Raw genomic sequence first — 26055 nt, 5'->3', positions numbered from 1 at the left:
ACTAGCATTTGTAAGTAAACCTCTAGAAATAACTGCCAGAATAACAGTACTCGTTAAGTTACACTTTTTGGAGAGGATTTCTCACTAGTAAAAGATTTGTGTAGCTGTAGGTATCCAGACTAAAAATGTGCTGCCAGTATAGGTTTATTTTACTTTGGAACTGCTATAGACCTAAGAGTTTCTGGATGCTTCATACAAACAAATCTTGTCTAAGAGACAGACTGAACCCATCACTAGGTGCTCTGAAGTAACTGCTGATCTATCAACTTAACTGGAGTGATCAGGATCATCAGATATGATCAAAGTATTAAAAAAAAGAAAAGGAAACAGGCTCCTGTCAATTTCTAAATTTTTTAAAACGTGGTTTTCTTTCTTTTCATAGCAACTTTTTTTTTAAATAAAAAAAATAAAGAAGGTCTTTAAACAAAGAAAAAAGGCAAAAATACTTGCTTATTGAGTTTTTCCTCATTCTTATAATTATTTTTTTTTTAAACGTTTGTAGCAAGCTGCACATCTGGACTCCTGTGTGTGAAGTCTATGACTGTAAACAAGCCAATCAGCTGCCCCTGAGGTGTCATGCAGTACTGGTCTTTTACATCACGGTAATAATGGTAGCATTTTGTCTTGACTTCAGCCTTAGAGAAACTGTAATGGGAAAATCCTGACAGCTCCTTGATTTAGAAGTAGTTTCTCATTAGCATTCACAACTGTCTGTGTTCTGACACTGTAAAACGGGGGATTTTTCCAGTCTGCTATTACTTATGGAAAAAATGGTATTTCAGCAGTTTCTGAATCCACAGCATTATTTAAAAATGATAGAAGATTTCTCATGCTTAGTTCCTATTTGTTCATCTGCACAGATACCATTAGGAATAATAAAGCTTAAGTTTAGACGTAGAAGTACTGATCAGCTCTCTACCCTCGTTCTCCTGCATTGTAGGTACACTTCAGCACAATCTCTCCCTTTGCAGCACTACATATGATTCAAACAATACAATATAAATAATTCCCCTCAACTAAAATTAATTTTCTTAATTAATATTAATCTCTAAATCATATACAGACAATAAAATAAATTTACTGCTTTTTTCCCCATTTGGCAGAGGAAGTTATGTTCTTCTTTTACCCAAGAAAGCCAGTACCCTGAGATTTTTGCTCAACGCAGCATAATGTTTTAGGTGATGGCTGCCATCAAGATAAAGTGCTTTTATGCTGGTCTACCTAAATGAAGCCTTTGAAACACATAGATAAAATGTATGGCATAAGTCCTAAATTTCTATTTTTAAATACCTGGAAGCTACTTTATTTTCTTTTAACCTTTTTTTTTTTTTTTTTTTTTTTTTACAAACACTAGGAATTCATGACATCTACAGAATTAAATATAAGCGCAGTTCCTAACTGTAAATGTTCTCACAACAGAATATATGGGAGGGAAATAAGTGTTTTATGCATTGGGAAAAAAGTAATTCCACTAAACTAGTAGGTAAAAATAAAAGTAGCTGAATTGATTTGACAACCTTATACCACCAGTATAAGCCCAAGAAATACCTATGAATTGAAACTTAGAATATAAAATCCAACCTGAAAAGAGATTCATTTGATAAAGTTATCACCAGTGGAAAGCAATGAGTTGAAAGAGAATTCTGCCTACTGTGAACCACAGAAAAGCATTCACATTTTGAGACATAAAGTTGCTCACAACTACACCCTCCATGGTTGTATTTGCCAAGACAATGAGAACAAGAGGGCTGGAGCACCTTTCCTATGAGGACAGGCTGAGAGAGCTGGGGCTGTTCAGCCTGGAGAAGAGGAGGCTCTGAGGAGACCTCACAGTGGTCTTCCAGTACCTCAAGGGGGCCTACAAGAAAGATGGGGAGAGACTGTTCAGTAGGGCCTGTTGTGACAGGACTAGGGGTAACGGTTTTAAAATAGAAGGAGGTAGATTTAGATTAGATATTAGGAAAAATTTTTTTACGCTGAGGGTTGTAGAACACTGGCACAGGTTGCCCAGAGAGGTGGTGGAAGCCCCATCCCTGGAAACATTCAAGGCCAGGTTGAATGAGGCTCTGAGCAGCCTGATCTAGTTGGGCATGTCCCTGCTCCTTGCAGGGGAATTGGACTAGATGACCTTTGAAGGTCCCTTCCAACCCTAACCATTCTATGATTCTATGATTCTAAATGAGAAAATGGTGTTTATTGTTGGTGACCACATCAGTCCACCCACTGAGAAACAGACTTGGAAGCCAGGCAAGCTTTGCAGGATCAGCCTCTCATTTGTATACGTCTCCTGTGAGGGAACAGTCTGCAAAGTTGAATCAATGTAGTGTGGCGGTGCAGATAATTTCTACATCAGCAAAGATCCTTCCATTCAGAACCCAAGTCCTGACCTAAATCCTGTGTATTTTTTTATAACCATTTTATAACCAGCAAGGCAAAGGATTTGAGCCTTAGCCCATCATTTGCAGATGAACAATCTTTGTATTCTGGATCTCCAGTTTTAAGTAAGATTTATGAGTGAGTATATCATGCCTTAAGACATCTGAAAATGAGCTCAAACTTCCACAAAAAATATATTCTCTAGAGCTAATCTGCCCAAGTTGGATAGTTTAGATGGTTGAAGACCAGGAAAAAAATAAAAATCACCTGTTATGGATACAAATTGCCACTAGGTGATGATAGTCTCATTGACTCAGAGACTTAGATTAAAAGTTTCACTGTCTTACTGAAGCCAAGTTACAAAAGCACAAGGCCATTTTAAAACAGAAGGAAGAGTAGCAGTTAGTCTCCCTAAATGTTAGTACCGCCAATACTTGATAAGCCTTCAGCTATACAGAAAAGAGCAATATATTAGCTGAACAATGAGGTAACATTAGAATTGACCTACCTTTAGCACTCGTGAGCCTAAAAAGTAACTATCCATTAAAAAAAAAAAGTATTTTGACATATTTTAAAAATTTCCAACATTTGTTCCAGGTCCATATAGGAATGTTACTAGCATGGGGAAAACTGGATGTAAGATACATAAACTAAAAAAATGGGCCACTTAAAAGATTATTTCTAGTGAGGTCAATAAAATTGTTCAAGGTATTAGAATGGCAGTAGCTACAGAGAATATTAAAATGAAAGCAAGTTTATCTCCACATCTAATACATTAGACTTCAGAAGAATTAGGTCCATGGTTTTAATTTGTGCATCTCTTTGACTTTCTTTGAAATTAGGAATAACCAAGCTGAGCTTTTAAATCAATCATTCGATTGCCAACTTCTCTATAGTGACATGATCGAATTCCGCATTGTTCCATTTCACTGCAAATCGAGTCACTTTAAATGCCCTTGGTTCTGCCTCAGTGCAGTCGTGCAGAGCAATGAGTTTCTTCAACAAATACACCAAGCAAAATCTTCAACTTTAGCGACAGAGGCAGTCCAGTAGAAATCAGCAGCAGTACCTGCATGCTTTCTATACACTTTGTAGGATCAAGTCCTTCACCAGCAAATATATCATTCTGTAGTTCATGTAAAACTGATTTCACCAGCTGCCTGTGAAAAATACCATCCACTTCACTCTAAACAAAAGCCTTAGCAGAAAAAGCCTCCTGGGACTTTCTACAAGGGAAGCTATAAGCAGTCAGATTAAACTACACTGAATCAATGGAGTTGCAGCCCTTCACACCAGGACTAAGCATTTCCAAATCACGGAAGGAGACAAACAGTGCAGACAGTTAGGGCTGTGTGCGCGCTTGTCATCAGCAGTGGAGCAGGAACAGCTGCTACACATGATTTCAAAGAAGCAGGGACTTTCCTCCAGTGGCAAAACCAATCAACTGGCATGTGTCACAGAACACGTTGCTATGTCAACTACATACCTTTCCTATAGTTAAGGCAAACAGCAATTGAACTTCTCAGCAGGTAATGGCACTGCAGCAGCTGCTTATCATAGCAGCTGTTTCTGTGATGATAATGGTCATTGCTGCCAGTGTGGTGGCATCTTTGAGCCCTCATCTGGACTGGAGCTCACTGCTCTATAGTAGGTGCAACCAAATGCAAAATGTAACATTCAGTTATGGATTTACTGGGAGAAGGAAGCTAAAGCCAGCTTTATTTCTGCCACCGGAGGAGGGGGTTTGCTACATGCCCCCTGTGCTACTTGTGATGGCAACAGTTCTGTCACCCTTCCAGCACAGGACCAGGACCTCCCTCCTGTTGCCTCAAAGAAATGTATTTTTAGGGTACCTAGAATACCTAAGAAGTAGGCCAGTATTGCTGAGATCAATTAAACTATTGATGCACACAAAAGCACATGCTCAAGGGTTTCCAGGATAGGAGACAGAAGTATAAACAGTAAGAAAAAAGGCAAAACAAAATAGCCAAATAGTATGCATGCAAAATACTAGAAGCACAGAACCTGTACAGCCTCTACAATGATTTTGTTTCTGTAAAACAACTTCCACCAGCCTCAGTTCCCACATGCAAAGGGAAAGACAAGACAACTAAACTAAACTGTCTTCCACATTCCCAATACAGCAACGCTTTCAATGCAGATTGAGTGCTTTCCCTGGGACTCTGCTCCTGCAGATCCACTGCACAATTAAGTTTTAAAAGAAGGGAACAAACTGTATGTGTACCCACTGAAATGGAAAGACAGTCCAGCTACTAATAAATGATACACTGTCAGGTTTATGATTTTAATAGTAATTAATTACTAGCTGCACACATTTTATTCACAAAACATTTGTAGGGTTTGTGTACTTTTTCTAAGAGTCTGAGAAGCAGCAGGAATATGCTGTTACCATTACTTGAAATCTCACTTTTACTTTACTGATCTCAGAACAATCTGCAGCATTTTTGCTAAAGATAAAGTGTGAGGAAGGTAGGACAAAAATCCATACAACTAGATTGTGTCCTATCGCTCACAGAACTTTGTAATATCTTCTGGTGGTTTATTTAGGAAACATGCCTGTTTTCAAAAGAAGACTTAATGGTTTTTCTGGCTGTGAGACTCAAATTTGGATCCAGAAATCAAACTGGATTCTCATCATCATCAGTAAAACAGGTTATTCTGTAAACAAAATTAGACCTCTAGTTATTCCTATCCACTCCTATTTCTAAACGATGCCCTCAGGACCACGTCGGCAACTCCAGTCATCTGCAGTGATCCACACAAGTGTGACTTGACTTGTCGCTGGATCGTAGAAGTTCATTTTGCCTAGAGCTGACACTGGCTCTGCTCCAGCATGGCACAAAAAGAAATCTGTTAAACAGTTAGAAATAAGCTAAACATCTCCGGATTGCCAGTCCAATGTTTCTAACTATGCTTCCAACCTCCCTCTCCTCCAAACCTCCTCTGGGCAATAAGCGCAAAAGTCACTTAGATTGCTGATCTTTCCGTTAACTAGGGATTTTTTGGTTGCTTATTTGTAATAAATCTTTTATTTCTGGATGTCCTATATTTTCTGCATTGCTATCATGTGGGAAAGAAACCATGATTGTCCTTACAGAAGATGTTATGATTACTTTGCTTGAAAATATTTTTTAAAATAGAATAAGAAATAATTCCATTAATAGCCGTAGCAATGAGGATTTGTATCTCAAACCTGGGTCCAGTGGTGCCCAATAGCTTGTTATCTCTGGATGAAGTTTCTCTCATGGCTGGGCATTTATGATCGCCTATGAGTCCATCTGACATCTAATTGAGGCAGTGAAGTCAGAAGGTGGTCTTTCCTTTTTATTTACAAGGGGCATTTATATGACCCTTCTTCACCACTGCATTTTTCCATATTCTAACAAATGAATACCCTTGAGATATTACCCAGTCTAGCCACCATGTTTGTAATTTAACAATGGAAAGAAGTAGACTGACAAAGAGACATTCACAGTAATCACGTTAGAGCTTTTTAAGATGCAGGCCCAGGTTTTGAAAAGCTGGAGCTTTAATTTGTATGCTCACATCCACATTTAAACTACTACACGACTGGGCAGATTTTCAGAATGGATCAAGGAAAGTTTTGGCACAACCGCACATCTGTAAGATGTTAGGAGATTCAGTTAAGAGCCTGGAAAGGGATTCAGAGCAGCTATGAGCAGTTGCTGCTCATCCTGCAAATCCAAAATAATCAGTCCTGCTAAAAAAATCTGGGTTAGCCTGAGTCCTTTACCCAAAACTCCATATTCTATTCAACAGTGAGGAGGAAATTAAATGCAAAGAAAAAAAAGTGAAAACATCTTAAGAGATTGTAGCATGTTTAGGGAGAAGAAATACATAATTTGGGCTAGTTTTGAATATTTTCTTGCTGTACATTTAAACCACTTTGCCATTGTGACCTTCCTCTGAGTACCTTGAAGGGTTAACATATTAATTAAAGTAAGGTATTCTACACCTTAAATTATTAATTAGAACAAAAACTGCAGCTGGTGTTTAACAGCAATTCAGTCCCAACAGCAGGTTTTAGTCACATCACCTAAATCAAACATATCATAAAGTTGGCATGAAAATCATATTGTCTGAATCAAACACATCTGGCAACTGACACACGCTTTTACCTATAATGAAAATAACAAACTACCTCTATTATTTATGCAGATGCATTTTAAATTCTTTGCTACACTGATGTCTTCTACCACTCAAATTTGGAAGCTAAAAATCCTAATGAAGATTAATGATTAAGATCGAGAGGGAAGAAATTGCTTTCTTCCTTCTCAACTGGTGTTACAGGTACTGATAACACTACCGTTCTGTTTTGCACTCAGATGACAAAGAATAGCTTTTTAATTAAATAGAGTGGGGAAGGAATAAGCTTGGCATCTTGGTGCTGGCTTATAAAGCCCTTACTCAAGGCGAGTGGTACTTCATACCATCACTGTTAGGATATCATTACATTGTGAGTAGTTCCATTAAAGTCCATGAAATCCCAGTGTGGGATAAGGTCCTACTCCACACTTTATTAATTTTTGATTTATCAGGAGCTGTCTCACGCTGCAAGAACAAGGATCTCGGTGTGGAAAGGTCTGGGCTGCTGCCCACACCAGTGCCAGCAGTCTCAGGGCTGGATGAATTCATATGGCTCAGATATGTCAGAGGTAGAAAGCGATGCTGGAAAACAGCTTCACGCCCTTCCCTCACCACAGGGAGTAAAGAAGAAGCTATCAATGTTGACAGAAAGAAGAGAAGAAAACAGAAGGGCTCTAAAGAGGCATCCTGATTGCTAGAACATGTGCTAGGTACTCCTGGGAAATCAAAACATAGGGCTCTTCATTAATACTGAAAGCACATATAGCATTCATTAGTTGTTATTGATGTCTAAAGTGCATGCACTACATACGCATATTTTAAAGTCTGGAGGCCCACTTGCCTGTTCCTCAGAGGAACTTGCAAGCACTTGGTAGACGGCATACTTCCCACCTCATCCTGACGTACAGTGAGGCAAGCAGAAAGGGAGACCTTACCATTTTTGCCCCTCTCTCCTCACCCTGAACACGAGTCTCACCTGGATGCCGAACCTCAAACTAGAAACACTGGCAGAACCACATCAAAACCAATGAGCTGTTCCTTTTATTGAGATTAATTAGTTTATTGGGTAGCCTAATTACAGACCTTGAAATATAAGCTTGGAAATTGCATTACTGCCATATGAAAGAAACGCAGTAGTTAACATCCACCCCATTCTGACTGATGGTTTTCTATTCTTTTTTAGATAGATATGACTATTCATAAATCAATTAAATTAAATCAGCGGCTTATTCTCCTAGGCTGTTTTTAATGGTTTAGAAGGCAAACAACTTTAGTCCATGCGATTACATTTCTTTTAATGGAACTTTGGCAGTTCTATCTAAATAGCTTCTCTAAGCAACATCATTCTCTCCCTCATTTCCAGATGAGCCTGGAAATGCTCCTGCATTATATCATATGGGGGCATGCGTGCAGAAGAGAAGAACATTGCTCAGTAAGGCAGATGAGCCCAGGAACTGGGAAGAACATGTGCAATCCTTCCCTTTGCAACGCAGTATTATTTCCAGAAAAGTTTTCTTTGCCTCTAGAAAAATCTTTTGCAACACAGGAACTAAGAACTAATGGGAAAGCACTCATGGTAATAAACAACAGCACTTCAGTTTCCAGGGAAACAAAGAACACCCATCTCTAGTGTGTTTTGCTGGTTTTTTTTCCTTTTTTTTTTTTAACACCATCAGGAATAGTTTCTAAATCTCCTTATAAGGATATTCATTTTTTAAAGTCTTTTCTCTAAATGGCATGTTTAGAGTTTCCCACCTTAATGCAAGATGGTCTATAAACATTTTAGAACATATTGGAATAACTTTTATTTCAGAAGACGAAATACCATCCTATATATCATTTAAGGTGTTAAGAGTTTAAGATGTGAGAAAGAATGATCTTCTATCATGGAGATGTTTATAAGGGGAATGTCTATTTTAGATTTGAATGAAAAAGTCGAAGAGAAAAGTAACCAGATCAAAATTGTTTGCAAGATGATGGAGCTCACCGTCCTGAGGAAAAAAAAAAAACGAAAACGAAACAGTAACAATATAAAAATAATGGATTTCAAAAGATCAGACTTCAACAGACCTCAGGAAGTTGAGGATAAAGTCTCTCGGGAAGTTGATTTAAAAGATAAAGGACAACAGAAGGGTTGGCAGTCCTTAAAGAGACTGTATCAAAGACAGATGCGCAAACTATCTTAACGTGAGGATCTACAAGAAGAAATTATAAGAAGCTGTTATAATGTCACTAAAAGCTCTTTCAGAACCTAGAAAACTAAAAGCATTTTTTTCTAAGTGATTATAAAAGAGTAGTGCAACCATTTGACTAAATATGCATACGTACTACAAATGCATGACAATCATACAAATGCACGGGAGAAGAAAAAAACAGAGAATGAAAAATAAATCCTCTTCACAACACCAATGAATCTAGCTTACAAGATTTAAGACGTTACCGCACAGAGCTGTTTGCATCCTCCCTTGACTGAAGTTCCTGTGTCCACAGCAGCACTGGCAAAAAGACACGTGCCTGTACCCAGATATCCCATACAAAGTTTGAGCTCTTATTTTATAGGTTATTCATCAGCACAACATGAAACAGATGACAGTGCACTGAGCTCATCAAAACTGAAACTCTTACCCTTGCAACCTTACAGTATAGGCATGCTCAGTCTTTAGTCGCTGAAAGAACAGCTGCTGAACTTTGCTCCAGGAGGTCAGCTTTTGAAATGATTCTATGAACTGAACTTTTGGGCTATAGGAGGTATGATCACTACTTAATTTTTATTGCAGGCTATTAATTCAAACCATGCAAAGTGAAAGATGGGTCAGATAAGTGGAGCACAGGAATGGCCACAGCATGGTGACTGGTCAGTGATAGCCAACCAGCCACTGCCCAGGACGATGGCTGGGCAAGCCAAGCATTCATCCTCTGCTCCTGCTGGAAACTTCCCTTCTTTCCCCTCTTCTCCCTTCATCCAAAATAATCTAAAGAAATAAACAATTCAGTGCGTATTCCTTGTACTCACAGTCATCCTACTGACACTGAATACACGACAATGAACAGAATGCGGGAAAATTACTGTTGCGGCCAGGAGGGTGGGAAATTCTGGTGCAGAACAGCCATGATACAAGATAATTTTTTTTTTTTCCCCCACACAAGCAAATGAAGTGTTTCCCAAAATGTGCAACAGATTAACAGAGCTGGAAGCCCATGTGCCCTGTCTGAGCTGGCAGCAAGTAAGCAAACAGCTACAGCTTTCCCTTCTTACAAGTAGCTACACCTAATTTCAACTTCGTCCCACTGTTTCACAGGGAGTAACTTACTATGACAAAGTACTTACTAATTATTGGCAGTTTTGCAAATGCAATTTACTTGCTTGTTCTGGCTGCAGGGTTGCTTTCAAAGAGACCTTCTGACTCCTGATGATTTGGAAACATATGCAGAAATATGCACTCTATTACCCCACAATAGGGCCCACTGTTACCCTACTGTCTCTGACCAGCACAAATAAATAGTGTAAAATACAAGTAAGTTCACAGGTTGGTTGTTTGTTTGCTGTTTCACTAGCAAGTGTCACGAAGATATTTATAAAATTTTTTCAGGTTCTACCTGGCTTCCCACTTTGAGAGTCTTTTCTTAAATACTCTTCTGACAAAGCTATATACCATAGGGACATGTAACAGTATCTGTCTATCGAAAAGAATGGCAAAATGGCCAGCAGCAAATATGTGGAATAGTATATTAACATGCAAAAAGCAGTTAGGTTAATTTTGCATTGTCAAATAAATATCTTTTTAAAAATGGTGAGCTGAGGTAGTCTTTACAGTTGGGAGATGTCTGAAGCTTTAAGGTCGTCTCTGTTTGAATTGCTGTAGTAATCATTATTTCATGTTTTTAATATCCTGTTATATTAAATTTCATTATCAGTTCATATAAGACATTAAATAGCTTCTTCAGAGAAAACAATAGAAATATATACACCCTATTGGGCAAAAATCTTCCGTTACTGCATTTTGTGTTGTTTATCCCTTAGGTGTCAAATAGAAAATAAAATCTAACAAAATAAGCTATAGGTACTATCCTTGTAATAAAAAGAAACCACATACTACAACAAAGAAGGCTGAAGTCAGGGGCCAGTGAGATTTAATGTGTGCACAAAGCATACAGCTACTCTATTCTGTGGACAACCAGTGAATAACCTATATTAACATGAGAAAATCTGACTTAAAAGGTGACACAATCTGAGCTGGGAAGAAGAGACTGTGCATCAAATCTCAGATTTTAACCAATCCATGTATAATTTGATGGGCTGTTATGAGGTTGCTGCTCTTCCTAGATTTTTACCATTCTAAAGCAAAAGAAAAAAAAAATAAAAAATCATTTTATTACCTGCACAGATGGTAGATTTTGCAACCGTCATATCCAAATCATTTTATTCTCTAAACTGTATGTGCATCTGAACGTTAATGCCTCAACCCACTTAAGTTGCAGAACTTGCCAGTAACAAGAACAAATGAACAGATGCTGTGATATAGGTGTTGTAAAAGTAGAGCTGAAGAGGATGTGGAATCGCAAATCTCTTGGTTTTCCATTGATCTCCAATATATGCCACATTTTTATAATGGCAACTGGAGAGATGGAATGCAAGGTTGATTTTCAGCTGTGCGTTCTCATTTTTCCCAGAAAAATGTCCTTGGGAAATATTTACACTTACATGCTTGCCTACTTGCTCAATTACAGGAGTAATTAGGATCCATTTTAAACCACGGTTGAACTGCATACGGCAACATTCAGAAAGCTTTTTAAAAGGCTCCAATCTTTGTGAAGCCCTGGGTTTCCCCAGAAGCACCCACTGGGCAACACCATCAATGAAAGTGAAATGAAAAGACAGACGATGGGGGTTCTAGTATGGGCAAACAACACAGTGTCGTGTCCTGAACAGTGCCTGGAAGCAAATGGATGGCAAGCTCTGCCCTTGAGCGCTGCTGCCCTGCTGCACAGCTTGCAGAGCATTTCCCATGACATTCCTTCCGTGTGGTCTAAACAGGGAATGTTGTGGAAAGGAAAAATTTTGAGTTTTTGTCCTTGCTCATTCACTTGCATCTTTTTTTGCACTCTTTTTTAGTCTTTATTTTTATGGATGAACTTAATGTAGTTATTGAAGCTTTTGCTCACAGGCCTTAAATAATAATAATGATAATTATTTTTGATCATGCTCATTCATATGTGCCTCCTGCCAAGGTGCCTGAGGTGCTGCACAGACACTGCAAAACATAGTGCAAACTGAACATAACAAAATTAAACATAACAAAAGAAAATCCAATGAAATATTTGGAAAGCCATGTATGAGATTAACAATAGAAAGGCTGTTTTCAAACATGAGGAATTTCAAGCTAAAATCACTGCAAATACAGAGGGATTCCTATGACATTCTTCCTACCAACCCTATCAAATCCACTTAACTACAGCAGATGAAACCTTTTTTCATTTCTCTCTAGCTGGCATCTTCAAAATAATTTCAAAATACTTTCCTCATTTTTTTAAATATTCTGAGATTGTTCCTGTTCTGTATGCAACCCAGAAAAATCTATCTTTTTTTGATACATGCAGAACTGTTATTACATGGTCATTTCTGGCTGTCATCTTTAAAGCAGCTAAACTGACAACGCACCATATAAGATATGAAAAAATTGTTACTCCACTGTACAAAAAGGGAACTTAGACAGAGAGGAGGCTAAGCTAGCCAAAGTCAAACAAAGCTTGTTGTAGAAAAAGAATTTGCACCCAAGTGCTTCATCTGTCACCCCAACTAAGCTGCAGTAAATCTTCAGCTCTCCACCAAAACACGTGAAATTTGGGGATCAAAATGCAAATAAGGAAATCTCAAATCATTAAACAACACCTGTGAACTTAAAAGCAGATATGTGTGTATTTTATGCAGATGCCTTTCAAAACATCCATAGCATTTGCAAATGTTAAGGATCAGTTTGATAAAATCTTAAATTTAAAACTCTTTTGAATTTGCAAATAACCTACTTTTTAATGTCCTATTTTTCCTGCATGATTCTTAACCTCTTGTCAGAAAAGCTCGCCTGAACCTGAGCTTCAGAATATCTGTGCAGCTACTGAACTGCATGTAGTCTGCTTGTTAACAAGAAATTAAGCTGGAAGTTAAGTCACTGCTAATTAAACTCATAATCACAAATGGAAGGTTGGACAGCAGATCCAAGGGCTGTTTGAAAATGTAGTAAGACAAAAGAAAGAACAAACTCTCATGTAATAATTCAGCCCTTTCTTGGCAGACTGGCCTATTAGAAGGTCTCTGAGCTGCACAGAGTTCTGAAGGCAAATATCAGAATAATAAATGCAAATCATTTGGGTTTAAACAAGTTTGTCAAGGATTAGCTCTAAACATTACCTAGATTTCTATTTATAAACAAAAATTAATAACTGCTCATTTACAAAGTTAAAACATGGATCACAGCTGCCTAGCCTGAGCTCCAAAGTAGTTGCCACCAGCACATTTGTAAAAAAATGCCTTCTCCTTTGGAACTGGGTAACATCTTGCTCCTCTGTCCACATGTGGCTGGGAAATCTGCCTGATGGCTCACTGCCCTGCCTGTGAATCTCCACAAACACAGAAATCCTGAGGTAACTACTCCATTGCCTTTGTCCCCTTGTTGTGAGGCTGGGGCAGAGAGAAGGGGAAAGTTAATTTGGACAAAGGGCTCCGAGAAGCAGTATTAAAAGAGCAAAGGGGTGCAGAATTACCAACCACTAGCAACTGGAAAATGGAGGACAGCTAGGGAAGGTTCCCACTATTTTCTGCTCTCATAGAATCGTAGAATGGTTTGGGTTGGAAGGGACCTTTAAAGGACATCTAGTCCAACCGCCCTGCAAGGAGCAGGGACATCTCCAACCAGATCAGGTTGCTATCGTCAATCCCCTGAAGTGCCAGAAGTTTTGATGTGGGTCTCAAACTCCACGCTGTGACCCTCCCCACTGCCCTGTCACAACGAGACAAGTGATGGGCACACAGGGCACACAAGGAGCAAGGCAGCACGTGCAGTTGTGCCAGACCAGAAAGCCAGTGCCTCTCCCTGTTATCACACTTGTCATGAAGCCCTTGAGGGTTTGGGAAAATCCAAGGAGATTTTTGTTCTTTCCAAGATAGGCACGTTTCTTACATGGGATCTGGCACCTGGACAGCACAGCACTAGGGAACCCATCTCGGATTTAGGAAGTCTCTGTCAGGAAATACAGAAATAGAGGCAGCAGATGAAAGCTCCTTTCTGCTGTGCCTCCTACTCTGGGTATTTTACCTTTCTGTGAGCCACAGGCAGCCCCTGAAACTCATGGCAAGGTAGAAAAGCCTTGTGAGATTTGCCAATACCAGAAAAAAAAAAATAATATTCCCTCATCAGCAGGCTTTCATCTAACTTGCTAATTCTAAAAATCTGCCTTCCATCAGTTCAACTTTTGTTTCAGTGAACATTTCACCAAGCCCCTTGTAATAAATAGAACTTATGATTTCTATAACATACTTATTTTGCAGCAAAACTGCAGAGGTGAGGATCACTGGGTTGATTGACATCTAGTTATTCAATCAAACATGCTCCTGTTCTGCTAGCCACAGAGCAGACATGCCAAATTTGGTGCTGAAACAACTTTTATTAGGCATTTTAGAGAGGGCTTGGGAAGAAAATCAGTCTTGTAATGAAAATTTTAACTATGTTGCAGCTACTGCAGCTCAGTAATACTGTTTTCTTTCCTGCTGGCAATTTACAGCAGCAGTACAGAACACCAGAGGACTTTCCTATGGAGGGAGAGATAACGGCACACATTTACTGAGAGAAAGAGGGGTTGGTGCCTTAACAATGGACGTGTACACAGATGGATTTGGTAGTTCTCAGCTGGTGAGCAAATTTTCAGCTACAACTCATTGTGCCTTTTTGGGTGGGGAAAAGTGGATTTCAAGTAGTATTCATTTCTGGGCCCAGGAAAGATATAATGCAGGCAAACTGAGTGGCCAATTTAGAAAGGCAGAAATAGACACTCCACACCATGTGATGCTGAAGTGAAGTGGTACTGGGAGCTGACACACCAGGCCATCATGCATTCATGTAAGGCAGTAATTTACTTTCTTGGGAAAAAATATTTCTTCTAAATCTGACACAACATTTTATAAGATGCTTGTCCTAAAGAGCGGAGACATGAAACTATCTTCATCATAGCTTAGAAATGGATGAAGGCTCAACAGAGTTTCCAGAGAACGTATTTCTTTACCCCATCCCCTCTCTCCTAAGGCACTAGCAGTTTTTGATGAGAGGGTTTAGTCCAGATCTCTCTCTCTCTCTCTATTAGAGTAGCCGGATCTGAATGAGATTCTGCAAAATTTTACAAATAGCCGTAAGTAAGCCAAGACAAGCAAGCCCCTTAACTGGCTCAGTTATGCCAACTCATTATCAAATCAAAGAGTTTTCTGACAGCTACCATTTTAGATTATTTAGGGAATTATTTGGGTGCCTAAGAGGAACCATCTGGGACCACTTTAAACACCTCAGGCAATATGAATAATCCACATTGTGGCTGACAACACCTAATAGAGACCTCTGCCCTTATAGCCATGTAGCTGGAACACAGGCAGTGAACCTTACGGCAACTCAAATTACTTTAGACATTTCTGGTTTGGCACCTGAATTACTCTGTTACTCTGTTGGTGTTTGCAGATCACAGTAGAGTGCTTTCTTTCTTTCTTCTGTATCCTCACCTTGTACAAGGGGGTGTGATATTAGGAACCTGAAAAGTGGCAGCTACTCTTAGGTGTAGAAAGGCATTTAATTATAATTCTTCAGCTGCCATCTCTAACAGTAGAAGGGCATCTGGGCTCTAAAGGCCCAAAACAACACCAAGCAGCTCCTTTACCCAAAGATCTTCTCCCACTCCCTCAAGATCCTTAGCAATGTCCTTTCATTTAACTAAGAAAGGGAATCAAAACCCCTTGTAAATGTTGTAATAGCTCAGCCTCAAAAGCTTCCTCTAATAATTCATAGTTCTGATCTGAAACCTTGATCTCTTTTTGCAGATTCCTCACTGCATCTGACCCCAACTTTTGTCCTTCTGTAAAATTTGCTGGGTTTTGGGAGGTGCCTAGTAAACCAAACAGACAATTTCTTCTCCCATGGAAGAACTGGAACATTTAGAAATTTTTGAGAACATCATTATTCATGCTTTCTGGATAATTATTTCTGTCTTGGGTTTCAAGAGCAATTTATTCATTGAGCTTAACCTCATTTTCATTACAGCCAGGCCTCACAGATACTCTGCAGTAACTTTATTTTATTTAGTTTGCTATGTTATTTCCAGAAATTACTTGCAGTTCTTATTTCTATTACTATTAAAACCCACTTATTTTGGCCAAACTAGCAGAAAATGGATTTAAAACCAAAACTTTTTATGGTATTGGGCTATTATTATTATTATTATAACACTATATTAATACAAAACGTTACATTACCTGCTAGCACACAATGGCAAGTTAAAAACCGGAAAAACTATTAAACTCATGTTTATGAGAAACACATTTATTTATGTCCTTCTGTGCAGATACCTCAAAGAAGGCAAAACCAGTTATTTTAAGTGACAGCCTCATCTAAGCACCAATGCCTCTGTTTCAGGTGTCAAGCATAAAAATTAGTCCCAGTTTTTCCAGCGCAATCCCAAGTGAGACCAACAGAGTAACTGGATCTCTCTAGCACCTAAAATCCTCGGCTCAGTATTTTCTAGTAGGAGAGCCTGTGCCACGCTGCCCATCCTCTGGCCACCTCTTCACTCCATCACCATCAGACCAAACATGAGATACCAGACTCTAATCCTGTCGACACTGACTATGGGAGATCAACAGCCCTCCCAGTGCTCCATGGCAGCGTGAAGTTAGAAATTTTGTCCATATTTTGAGAGAAAAAATGAAAACATTCTTTAGCCTTTAACTTTTATGAAGAAAAACAAATTACACACACAAATTGCCACCAAACAGCCAGCAGCTCTCTGGAGTTGCTCAGAGGTCTGATGTACTGAAAATATTCTCATTGGGTATGGATTAGTAGGCAAACGGCAGGGGAAAGAAGTCAAAGGTGCAAGATAAATTGCGTCTGTTACAGAAGCTGTAATTTGTCACCACAATATTGCCAACAAAACTGTAAAGAATTTTATATATATTTAATAAAACAACTGCTATATTACATCTATTATCCTGGAGTTAGGTTCAGTTATCTTTTACTCCTTGAGAAGAAGCTTTTTCTGCAAACAATGCCACTGAATCTGGCCATTTATATTTTGGCCATTATATTTTAAAAGACCACCTATATTACCTTACATGCAAACAATAGTATAAAAACCAGTGTATATCAATGTTGACAACATAAAATTACGCATTGAAGGTGAGAAGTGAAATATTAGATAATTCCTTAGGAGGTGACCATTCCCTTGATGTTCAACAAAGAAATGAAGACAGTGGATGCAGTGAGAGCTCTAGTTAAGCAAAATACGTATAAACATGAAAGACATGTCTGCTGGAAAAACGCACAATTAAAGTGCCATTGTCCTCTCGATGCACCTGTCAAAACTGCTTGGAGGTTGTAGCAGTGAAGGAGAAGGGGGGTGGGAAAAGAAAAGCAGCCACTGCAAATAAGCCGAGTATTTTATTAGAGAGTTATCTCCTTCTTGCAAGAATGAGTGCTCAAATGGATAATACCTTTCTGTGAAATCCAAGTTTCCGGCTTCATGTTAAGAAGAGGCTCTTACCTTATAGGATTATCCATTCTTGATACTGTGAGAAAGGCTGCTAAGTTCGCTGTGTAGGAGGAGCACACGATAAGGGTGAAGAGCCACCAGCTTCCCATTACAATGCGCATGGCCACAGAATTGACAGTAGATTCACCCCCTACAAATAAACAGAGAAAATGAGGGTCTCCCAGCAGCATCCATTTATGATCACCCTCTGCGTGCTCTGTTATGTTAACCTTCGTTGGAGCTAACCCGCTGCATTTCTACTTCCCCTCCAGATCTCCCTTTCCCTGTGAGAAAAGCGCTGCTTCCATTAAGACTGATAATTTACAAACATTTACCTGGTAAACCTATTGCCTTGGAAACTATTCTAGAAAAATCATCTTTTAAAATATTTCTCTTGGGAATTATTGAGGATCAAGTTTACAGAACATGAAAAATATTCTAAATAAAGAAAGTTTAATGGTGAAGCATGACTAATATGCAGGAATTAAATCATTAGTGTTCAGAATACAGCAATAGTCTGTTTTCAATGACCGTTTTAGATTTGGAAAAAACCCACAAAATTGTCCAATGGTTTGTGTGCTGTCTGTGCTGTATTGAAATCTGCAAAGACTGAAGCATTAGTGTCATTACTTATTACTCTTTACAACATTTCAAATAACGTGAAGATTTCCTTCTAGCAGGCTTCAAGCCTACTTATGCTAGGAGACCAAACCTTACCAAACAGCTGGTGTTAGTCTCTTCAGCATATGTTTGTGCTGATCATATCTTACTGTACTTAAACCCATCAGGGATGCCACCTTAATGAGATGAGGGACCAAGTTTCACAGCAATAGTAAGAATTTTCCAGCTGAAGCTTTATAAGCTTGCAATCACAATGAAAAAGAAAACAACATTGTAGAAAGTTAACAACATGGCTGTATCAACAAAACCTGCTTTCCAAGAGTAGTTCTAGCATTATAGATATGAGACAAAAACTGCCTGGGCAGATTTTGCAAACAATTATTCACAAAAGTAACTTTCTTAATGGTGGCAGTCCTACTGAATTCAATAGGATTAGTCCTATTCCTAGAGATTCCTGAGTGTAAAGTTAGTTACATGACTGCAAATAATTTTCCTGTTCAGTTCTAAGAACCAAAAGATAAACTGTCTCACATTAGTTCAAAAACACATAAATTTCTAAAATTAAATTTAAACAATTAGAAAAGGTGCCAGTTTCAGAGTTGGAGAAGTGTGGTAATTCTGCACCAAGCAGATCTGAAGTTTATTCATCATGCGATAATTTTCCCAAAGCAGAAAATCCTGCATGGAGTGTTCTTTCTGGACTTACTAAGAGACAAAAAAAAGCAGAACATAACTACCCAAACTTAGGTACCTCTTCCCACTTTTCATCAGTTGGGCTAATAAAACATATTGCCTCCCCATATGAGCCTTCTCTTTCATCTTTAGACCATTCTGGCCAAGACTAACGTGTCCTGACGTGCTTTACACAAGGCAGGACATTTCTGAACATCCGTCAGTGGTATTTATAAGAGAGTAAGTACCTTGCTGAACAAAGGCACCGTACACGACCCAGATGGCACTGTGGAGAGTGGAGGACGCCGAAGGGCTTGGCTGGGAAGCGTTCTGTGCCCTGACTGCTTGGATGCGGTTCAAGACAAATATCAAGACACCAACTATAGGGATGGCTGCAGCAATGCAAGCCCACACCGCAAAGTCGAAAGGAGCAAAGAGGGAGAAGATGTTGATTTTTTCTTCAGGCTTTTTGATTAAGATCCCCACAGAATAGTCCATGTACCGCTTGCTGAAGTCCACAACGCTCTCTCGTTCTGGTGTTATAGTGATGGCTGAGATCGCTAGGTCTGCTCTCTGTGAGACAAACGCAACAGATCAGATCTCTTCCTTAACACCATGACTTCTGCCAGCGTGAGCCTTAAGGAGAAGCTTTTTAAGAACCAAGTTACTCCATGCATGTCTTTCTATAATTTAACACATTTAGGCAAATTAAAATAAATTGACTAAAAATAAAACCAGAATTAGTTTAATCATTTGAACACTAATTAATTGCACCAGTCTAAAGCAAAATAGTGAAACATAACCTGTCAAAGTATTCTAGAAAAGCATCACCCTGACTCTTCTCTGGAATGAGTGCAATTTATTTAACCTTTATCCCTCACTTGTTTTATAAAGGATGCCTGAAACTCCAAACCATATTAACCTGGTGCACTGCAAGCAATAAGAACCACCATTTATGTTGTATTTGATAGCAAAGTGTGAAGAGCTAATGGTTGTTCTTCTCCCTGCAAAGTTGCCAACTGCCCATATTCATGAAGGGATTTCATATGACAACTGGGGGGAAGATTTTGTTTGTTTTCCTAGAATGAATAAAGCGACTGCAAAAACTAGTAACTGGAAGAATGCACCAGAGGCAACTTATCTCCGGAAACTGCTTTGAACTCGACATTTAAAGTGAGTAGGTTTTAGAGATAGAGGATCCTTAAAGAGTACGCAAACTCAGTGAAAGATAAAACAAGAGTTAATAAATAAGATTCCCAAAGCTTTTGAAGAGCTGCATTTAGATTTTGAATAGTTTTCCATCTTAATAAAAACAGTTTTCTTAAAAAAATAGAATGTACTTTTTGTTTCCTATCTCTAAAGTAAAGCAGATGTTAAGTGAGGGAGAACTGCTCTGAAATCCCTTGGAGTCAGTGGAAAAGCTAGTAGCAAAAATACCATTAAAAAATACCACAATAGATACTTTGTTGCTTTGAACAAAGGATTTTTAAAAGAAATTCAACAGAATTTCTTACCACATTTTCAAGTCAATGAAATTCAAACAGCTTGTGTCAATGCAAAATAAGAAAAAATCTTTATATTTCCTAGCACCAACCAAGAATATCCCATTATCATACACATTTGCTATTGCTTTAATTGCTTCTATTTGTTCCTAAACATCTACTTACCTGATACTGAGCCACCTACTTACTAGATAATGAGAAAGCTTTTACTTTAAGTAATAACTCCATTGCAGAGGAGTAACCTTTCCTACAAAGGGCAGCAACATTGAATATTAATTCCTTTGATTCTCTTTCTTGATTAACATTTGTCCCATGTCAGATAGCAAGAACATGAACAAAATACACTCTAATTTCATTCTCTAGGAGATTCCAAGCTATGGACTTTCCCCATTTACTTTCGTGGAGTTATATTAACTTACTCCTAATTTGCAAGACTGTAATTCAGAAAAAAATTCTGGTCCTGTTTTAAATGGATGAATAATCTTGAGATCAATTTGAATTCTGGTCCTTCAAAACACTTCTTTATGGTATATTACTAGGGACACTTTTCCTGTTTTGGAGTCAAACAGTTGATGATTATCAAACTCATTGCCAATAAGTGACCCAAATAAAGTTATACCTACAAACAAGTATCAAAGACATAATGACAAAATTTTAAATAATAGTAATTAATGTTTTAGGAAAGATACATTATCTTTTCTCTATTTTTTATAATAATTCATTCAGACGTACATGCATGTCCTGTCTTCTTATTTTTACAACTATGTAAACACATAGATTTACAGTGATATAATTTATCAGTGGGATCAGTTGAGAACAGCTGGGAATAAATAGAACAGCAGACTCTCCAGTTCCTATCCTGTGTACAGGGTCTTAAATCACACATTTTACACCACACTCAAACCACCCGTAGCTCAGAAGTGTTCTGCACTGGTGCTTTCATCGTAATTCTTTCTCTTGTAATTTGAAATGAAGGAAGGGAAGAATTTAAACAACCCCCTTACAAAGCTTTGACACCCTACTCCAAAGAGGCTTTTTTTTCTTTCTTTCTTTCTTCTCCCCCCCCCCTTTTTTTTTTTTTTTTTTTTTTTTTGCAGCTTCATCTCTGTGTACCTTGTTAATAAGTTCTCCAATCATGCCATTCCAGGAACTGTTTTGAAGCTGCTGTCCATATTTACCATCAGGAGCTTGATATATCTCATACTTGAAGCCCAGATTCTTGGCAAGTGCATCCAGGACATCAATGGAAAATCCTTTATATCGTTTTGGTTGCCCAAGTATGTTCTCTGCCACCATCACAAAAGGTTCTTCCTAAGAACAAAACAATATCTTAACTGATACTTGAAATTAGTTTTTTAACTTACTTATCTTGGCAAAAGGATGTTTCCTGAGCTAATTCTGGACAACTTGGCACAGATTTTGAGACACACATAACCCTGAGAGGCAAAAACCGGAGGCCGGGCGGGATACTATGAGGCATCCCAACCAGACACCAGTGCTTCAGCACCTGAGTCCTGTCTGTGGCCTTGGGTTTTCCAGAGTTCCTGAGAAGAGGCAAAGGCTTGGGCTCTAGAGGACGATTCAGCCCCACCACTAGCAGCTCCCTGATATCTACAGGATGAATTGCTCTCTGAAATACCTGCCTTTTCTCACTGACTATAAAGAGGGCACAGGTACCTACCTGAGATATTAAGTTAAGCACTTGAGTCCTAGATAGGAACATTACTACTGCCCATCTATCTCCGAGCATGTCAGACTTAGAAAGTCCTCTTTTACAGACAATGATTAATCTTTTATCCAGAAGACATACTGAAACAAGAGCTAAAAATGCTGCATTTTGTGAATATTTAAAATATTTTGAAAATTCAAAGAACAACCTTCATGGTTACTGGAATATTTTATATTAAATTATGTTTCGGGAGCAAGGAAATGCAGTATTTTGTGGTATGTTTTCTGTCAGGCATAGGCTCTCCTGCGGGGGACACGTCGGGGCTGCTGGCAGCATGACCATCGCTGTTGGTCACCTTTGCAACCTGGTAGTGACGTTCTCGTGGAAGGGATCTGCTCACCTCCCACAAAAGCTGCAGCATAAGCTCTCCTGTCACCAGCCAGAGGAGAGAAAATTGCGGGCTGGGGGAGTGCCTTAAATATCTTATTTTCTACTTCCTGTTTGTACCATGGTTCAGAAAAAAAAAATAGAAATAAAAAAAAAGATACCATATTCTGCAAGCTGCAAATGACAATATTTTAGACAGGAATGCATTCAAGCCCTGATTTGCCCCTAATTTAGCACTTAGCTGACAGGAGCTCTACTACCACTCCGCATACTGACAGTAGTCCCAAAAGCATAATGATTTTTTGGAAAGACTATGCCTTTCTAAAAAATACAGTTTATCTCAACGGGAATTTATGAGCTTGATGGAGGAAACACTTGATTAAATTTTACAGCCTGCAGTGTACAAGGGCCAAGATTAGATTATCATAATTGGCCCATCTGATCTTAAAATCCATGAAATGCTGGAAACTGCATACCCGAGTTAGAATACGGTATCTGGAATTCACCCCTGTGCACTCAGGCCCTGTGCTGGTTCCGTGCCCAGCAGGAATTACAATGCAGAAAAACAGCATAAGCAAACAAACAAATGTTCTGTGTCTCTGACAGTGCACAGCTTCACATAAAGTAATAAAAACCATCATCTATTTTCCGTGCTTATCTAACTGATCATCTAAAAATAAAGAACCGAAAATGAGAGGAAAAAATACTGGGGGAAGGGCCCAAAATACTCAGTCAGAGTATTTTTATTTTGAGCGTTTTTTTCCTGAACTCAAATAGGATCATACCAAGACAGTCACCACTTTGAGTGTCAGTCCTTGTAAGTCATTGCCCAGACGCCGTTCCTGTAGACTGCCGTTCAGCCCTTTCTCAGAGTCCCACGTTGCCAGCTGGAACAGAAAGTACAGTGAGCCTGAAGGACTGTTAGGCAGAAATCTTTCAGTGTTTACATAAACATTTAACAGTAGCCTGGCCAAATCCAGAACCGATATAGAGAGGATAAGAAAAGTGTGTGTTTTTAAATGTAGAATCAGAATTAGTGACATTCAGAGGACAGATATAAACAAGTGCCTTGCCTGCATTTATCATATTATTTCACTTAAATCACTCTGATACGATATTTCTTTCCAGTAAGTTTATATTTCTTGACAGTCCTCAGGATTATATATGTTCTCACTGTCCCACATTTCTCTCTCTGCTCAGATCCCCTCCTACTTTTCAAAGCATTCCCTACTGCTTATCACAGACTGATCTTTTTTTCCTGCTGCATAACATTCTTCTTCACTGATGGTCCTAAATTCTTGACACAGATTCTATGGTGTCAAACTGCCTCCTCTTCTCTCTCAGACTTTCTTCAGATCCTATCTTAAGTCCTGTTTTCTCTCTTCTTGCCCTGCTTCTACCTCATCAGTAAAACAATGACAGCCTCTCAAGTTCCCAGGCTCCTAATGATCAAATATCTTACATCTATCAGTACTTCATGCACCTGCTAGATGTACCTGGATGCATGTTTTCAGGATATCTCCCTGGAACATTACAACTAAATATTTTATTTTTCAATTAAACGTATCTCTTTACAAATCAATTTTACTGCATTTTCTGAAAGGAAATGCAGTAAAATTCATTAGAATAGGCTGAATATAAAAGTCAATCTTAAGTGACCTTTGGATTATTCAAACTAAATATTCTCTTCAGCAGTCAGACACTCCTTTTGCCTTCAGAGTCATAAATAATATCAAGCAGAAACTGTTTCCTTCTTTTTTTTCAGCTCTACTCTTAAATACCAATACTATACTCACATATGTAGAAGCAGTGTGAAGGCATACCCTGTAGAAATTAAACATAGTCCAAGATCTGTGAAACGTGGCTTCTTCCTGCCAGAAGCTAATTTTCAAGTAACAAGTCAAAACCTTCTTGGAAAGAACTTATTTCACTGAAAATGCCTATGGCTAAATGTCCTACATGATTTATTTCTATGACTTCAGTTTTATCCTAAAGCCTCAAAAATCAAACGAAAACCCAAAATCTGATGGGAGAGATCTGTATAGCTTTATTTTTGTTTTGTTGCACTAACCTAGTAAACAGGGAACTAGAAAAGAACAGGACATTCAGTGAATATTCAGTCATCATAACTATCACAACTGATGAAAATTATTCTATAGTCTCTAGATCTTCAAACCTGCTTTTATCCAACAGATCTGGTAGATGGAGGAGGAGCACCACTGAATACTATTCAGCTTTCTAATGATACTCCTGAAAGCTAAACATCTCACATTGAGATCCCCTGTGACGCCAGTTTGGAGTGACAGATGAGCTTAGAAGTGTCTGCAGCACTACAGGCAGGTACCTATAGCTGTGATATCTTTTAAATTCCAGCATAGATGTTTGCTCTGAAATATGCCCAGATGTTTCTTACCTTTTGCTATTGCCAAACAAAATTGACCAATTTGTCAGTTGACATAAATCAATACAGTTCAACAGACTCCAAAGACCAGTATAGGTGCATGTGGTATATATTGTGTCTCAAATCTGTAAAGAAAGTTTACTGTCTAAGTCTTCTTCAGCTGTCCTATGCAATAAGTAAATTATAAAGATGCATGGAAGGTTTTGGCCAAAATGGCTTGCATAATCTAGAGATGATGATTAAATATTTATTAAAAACGGGAAGTGTAACACATTCATTTATTACTTCACCACTGGTGGACTGACATTTCAGTTCCTTCTCCTAGTCCTTTTACCTTTCAAAAACTCTACCTGATTTCATGTCAAGGCCTTAGACTTTTTGAACAGCCTATATTTTGCATTCTGTGTTAACACTAAGAATTCCTAAAAGGAGCTGGAAACATGCCAGTGCAAAACCCTAAATTTATATCCTTTTATTCAAAAGGAGATAGATAATGATTCCTCCTTTATGCAGCAGGAGTAGGTGCAAGGAGGGGGAGCATATTTCACCTGAGCACAGAACTCCATAGCATTCTCCATGGAGGCACAAACTATGAGGATAAAATTGATAAACGGAACATGAGCAAAACCTTTTCCAGAAGGGATGTTTCCTGTGCATCCTTGTGCTTCAGAACATTTCATTTTTTTTTTTTTTTCTGTAAGTGTGCCAATTTTAACTTCCACTTCTTGCAGACAGAATTTTGTTTATAGGACCGATGTATTTACAGATACATCTACCAATTTGTGATAGCTGACCTGTCAAGATCAGTGCCCGAGAAACTAATTTCCAGCACTGTTAAACACAATGAGTACTGCTGTTATTTGATAAGGCCGTTGGAGTTTCATTCTTTGTAGAAATATGTACCATGTTCCTACCAGAAGTCTGAAGCCAAAGGTTACAGCACAACCATCAGCTGGTAGGAGAGAAAGGGCTTTTAGATCTGATTATAACAAACAACTGCTTGCAGAATCAGCACTTATAGGACATATTTAAGAAATCAATGGTCTCTGAATCATATACTTAATGGCAGTCTGGGTGGGTTGTTTTTTTTTTTATTCCCAAGTTACTGAATTATGAGAGTTCAAGTTTTGAAAACAATTGCTTTAATAAAGCTTTTCGACTTAAACCTTCTCCCTAGCTTCTCTTTCTGAAATAGCCATATTGCTGGGAATCGTGTAGCTCTAGCCATACATTGGAAGCTCAATCATCCAATAAAGACAAATCAGAGGAAACAACTGAAATTCAGACAAAAAGTTATTTGTTGGAAAATTCTAAGACGTGCTTCTAACCTTTATCAATATTTACTGCATTTTTAATCAGAACTGCAAGGAAAAACTTGGAGAGAGTAAGTCACAATTTTAACACTGTTTTCAACCTCCACAAGCAATATAGCTCCAAACACACATACTCAACACACAAGCAAAACAATCACGTGGCTAGACAACCTGGGAGTGTCAAATGATAAAGGATGTCATCCAAAG

The 26055-nt window shown here is 38.5% G+C and overlaps 1 protein-coding gene across 2 annotated transcripts in view; it reads right to left on the bottom strand.

Annotated features, from left to right (window-relative positions):
- The window catches only part of GRID1 (glutamate ionotropic receptor delta type subunit 1), a 537013-nt gene that overhangs the window by 32817 nt on the left and 478141 nt on the right, over nucleotides 1-26055 (bottom strand). For both annotated transcript variants that reach the window (XM_086752572.1, XM_086752570.1), the window contains exons 9-12: nucleotides 22920-23021; nucleotides 21192-21389; nucleotides 18825-19149; nucleotides 17296-17434 (exon numbers count right to left, since the gene is read on the bottom strand). In XM_086752572.1, coding sequence (XP_086608698.1) covers nucleotides 17296-17434; nucleotides 18825-19149; nucleotides 21192-21389; nucleotides 22920-23021 — 764 coding nt within the window. The remainder of the gene's footprint in view (nucleotides 1-17295; nucleotides 17435-18824; nucleotides 19150-21191; nucleotides 21390-22919; nucleotides 23022-26055) is intronic.

The sequence above is a fragment of the Chlamydotis macqueenii genome, chromosome 7, assembly GCF_036417535.1.
Source record: "Chlamydotis macqueenii isolate bChlMac1 chromosome 7, bChlMac1.mat, whole genome shotgun sequence".
Classification (NCBI taxonomy): Eukaryota; Metazoa; Chordata; class Aves; order Otidiformes; family Otididae; genus Chlamydotis; species Chlamydotis macqueenii.
This window is presented reverse-complemented; position numbering and strand designations above follow the sequence as displayed.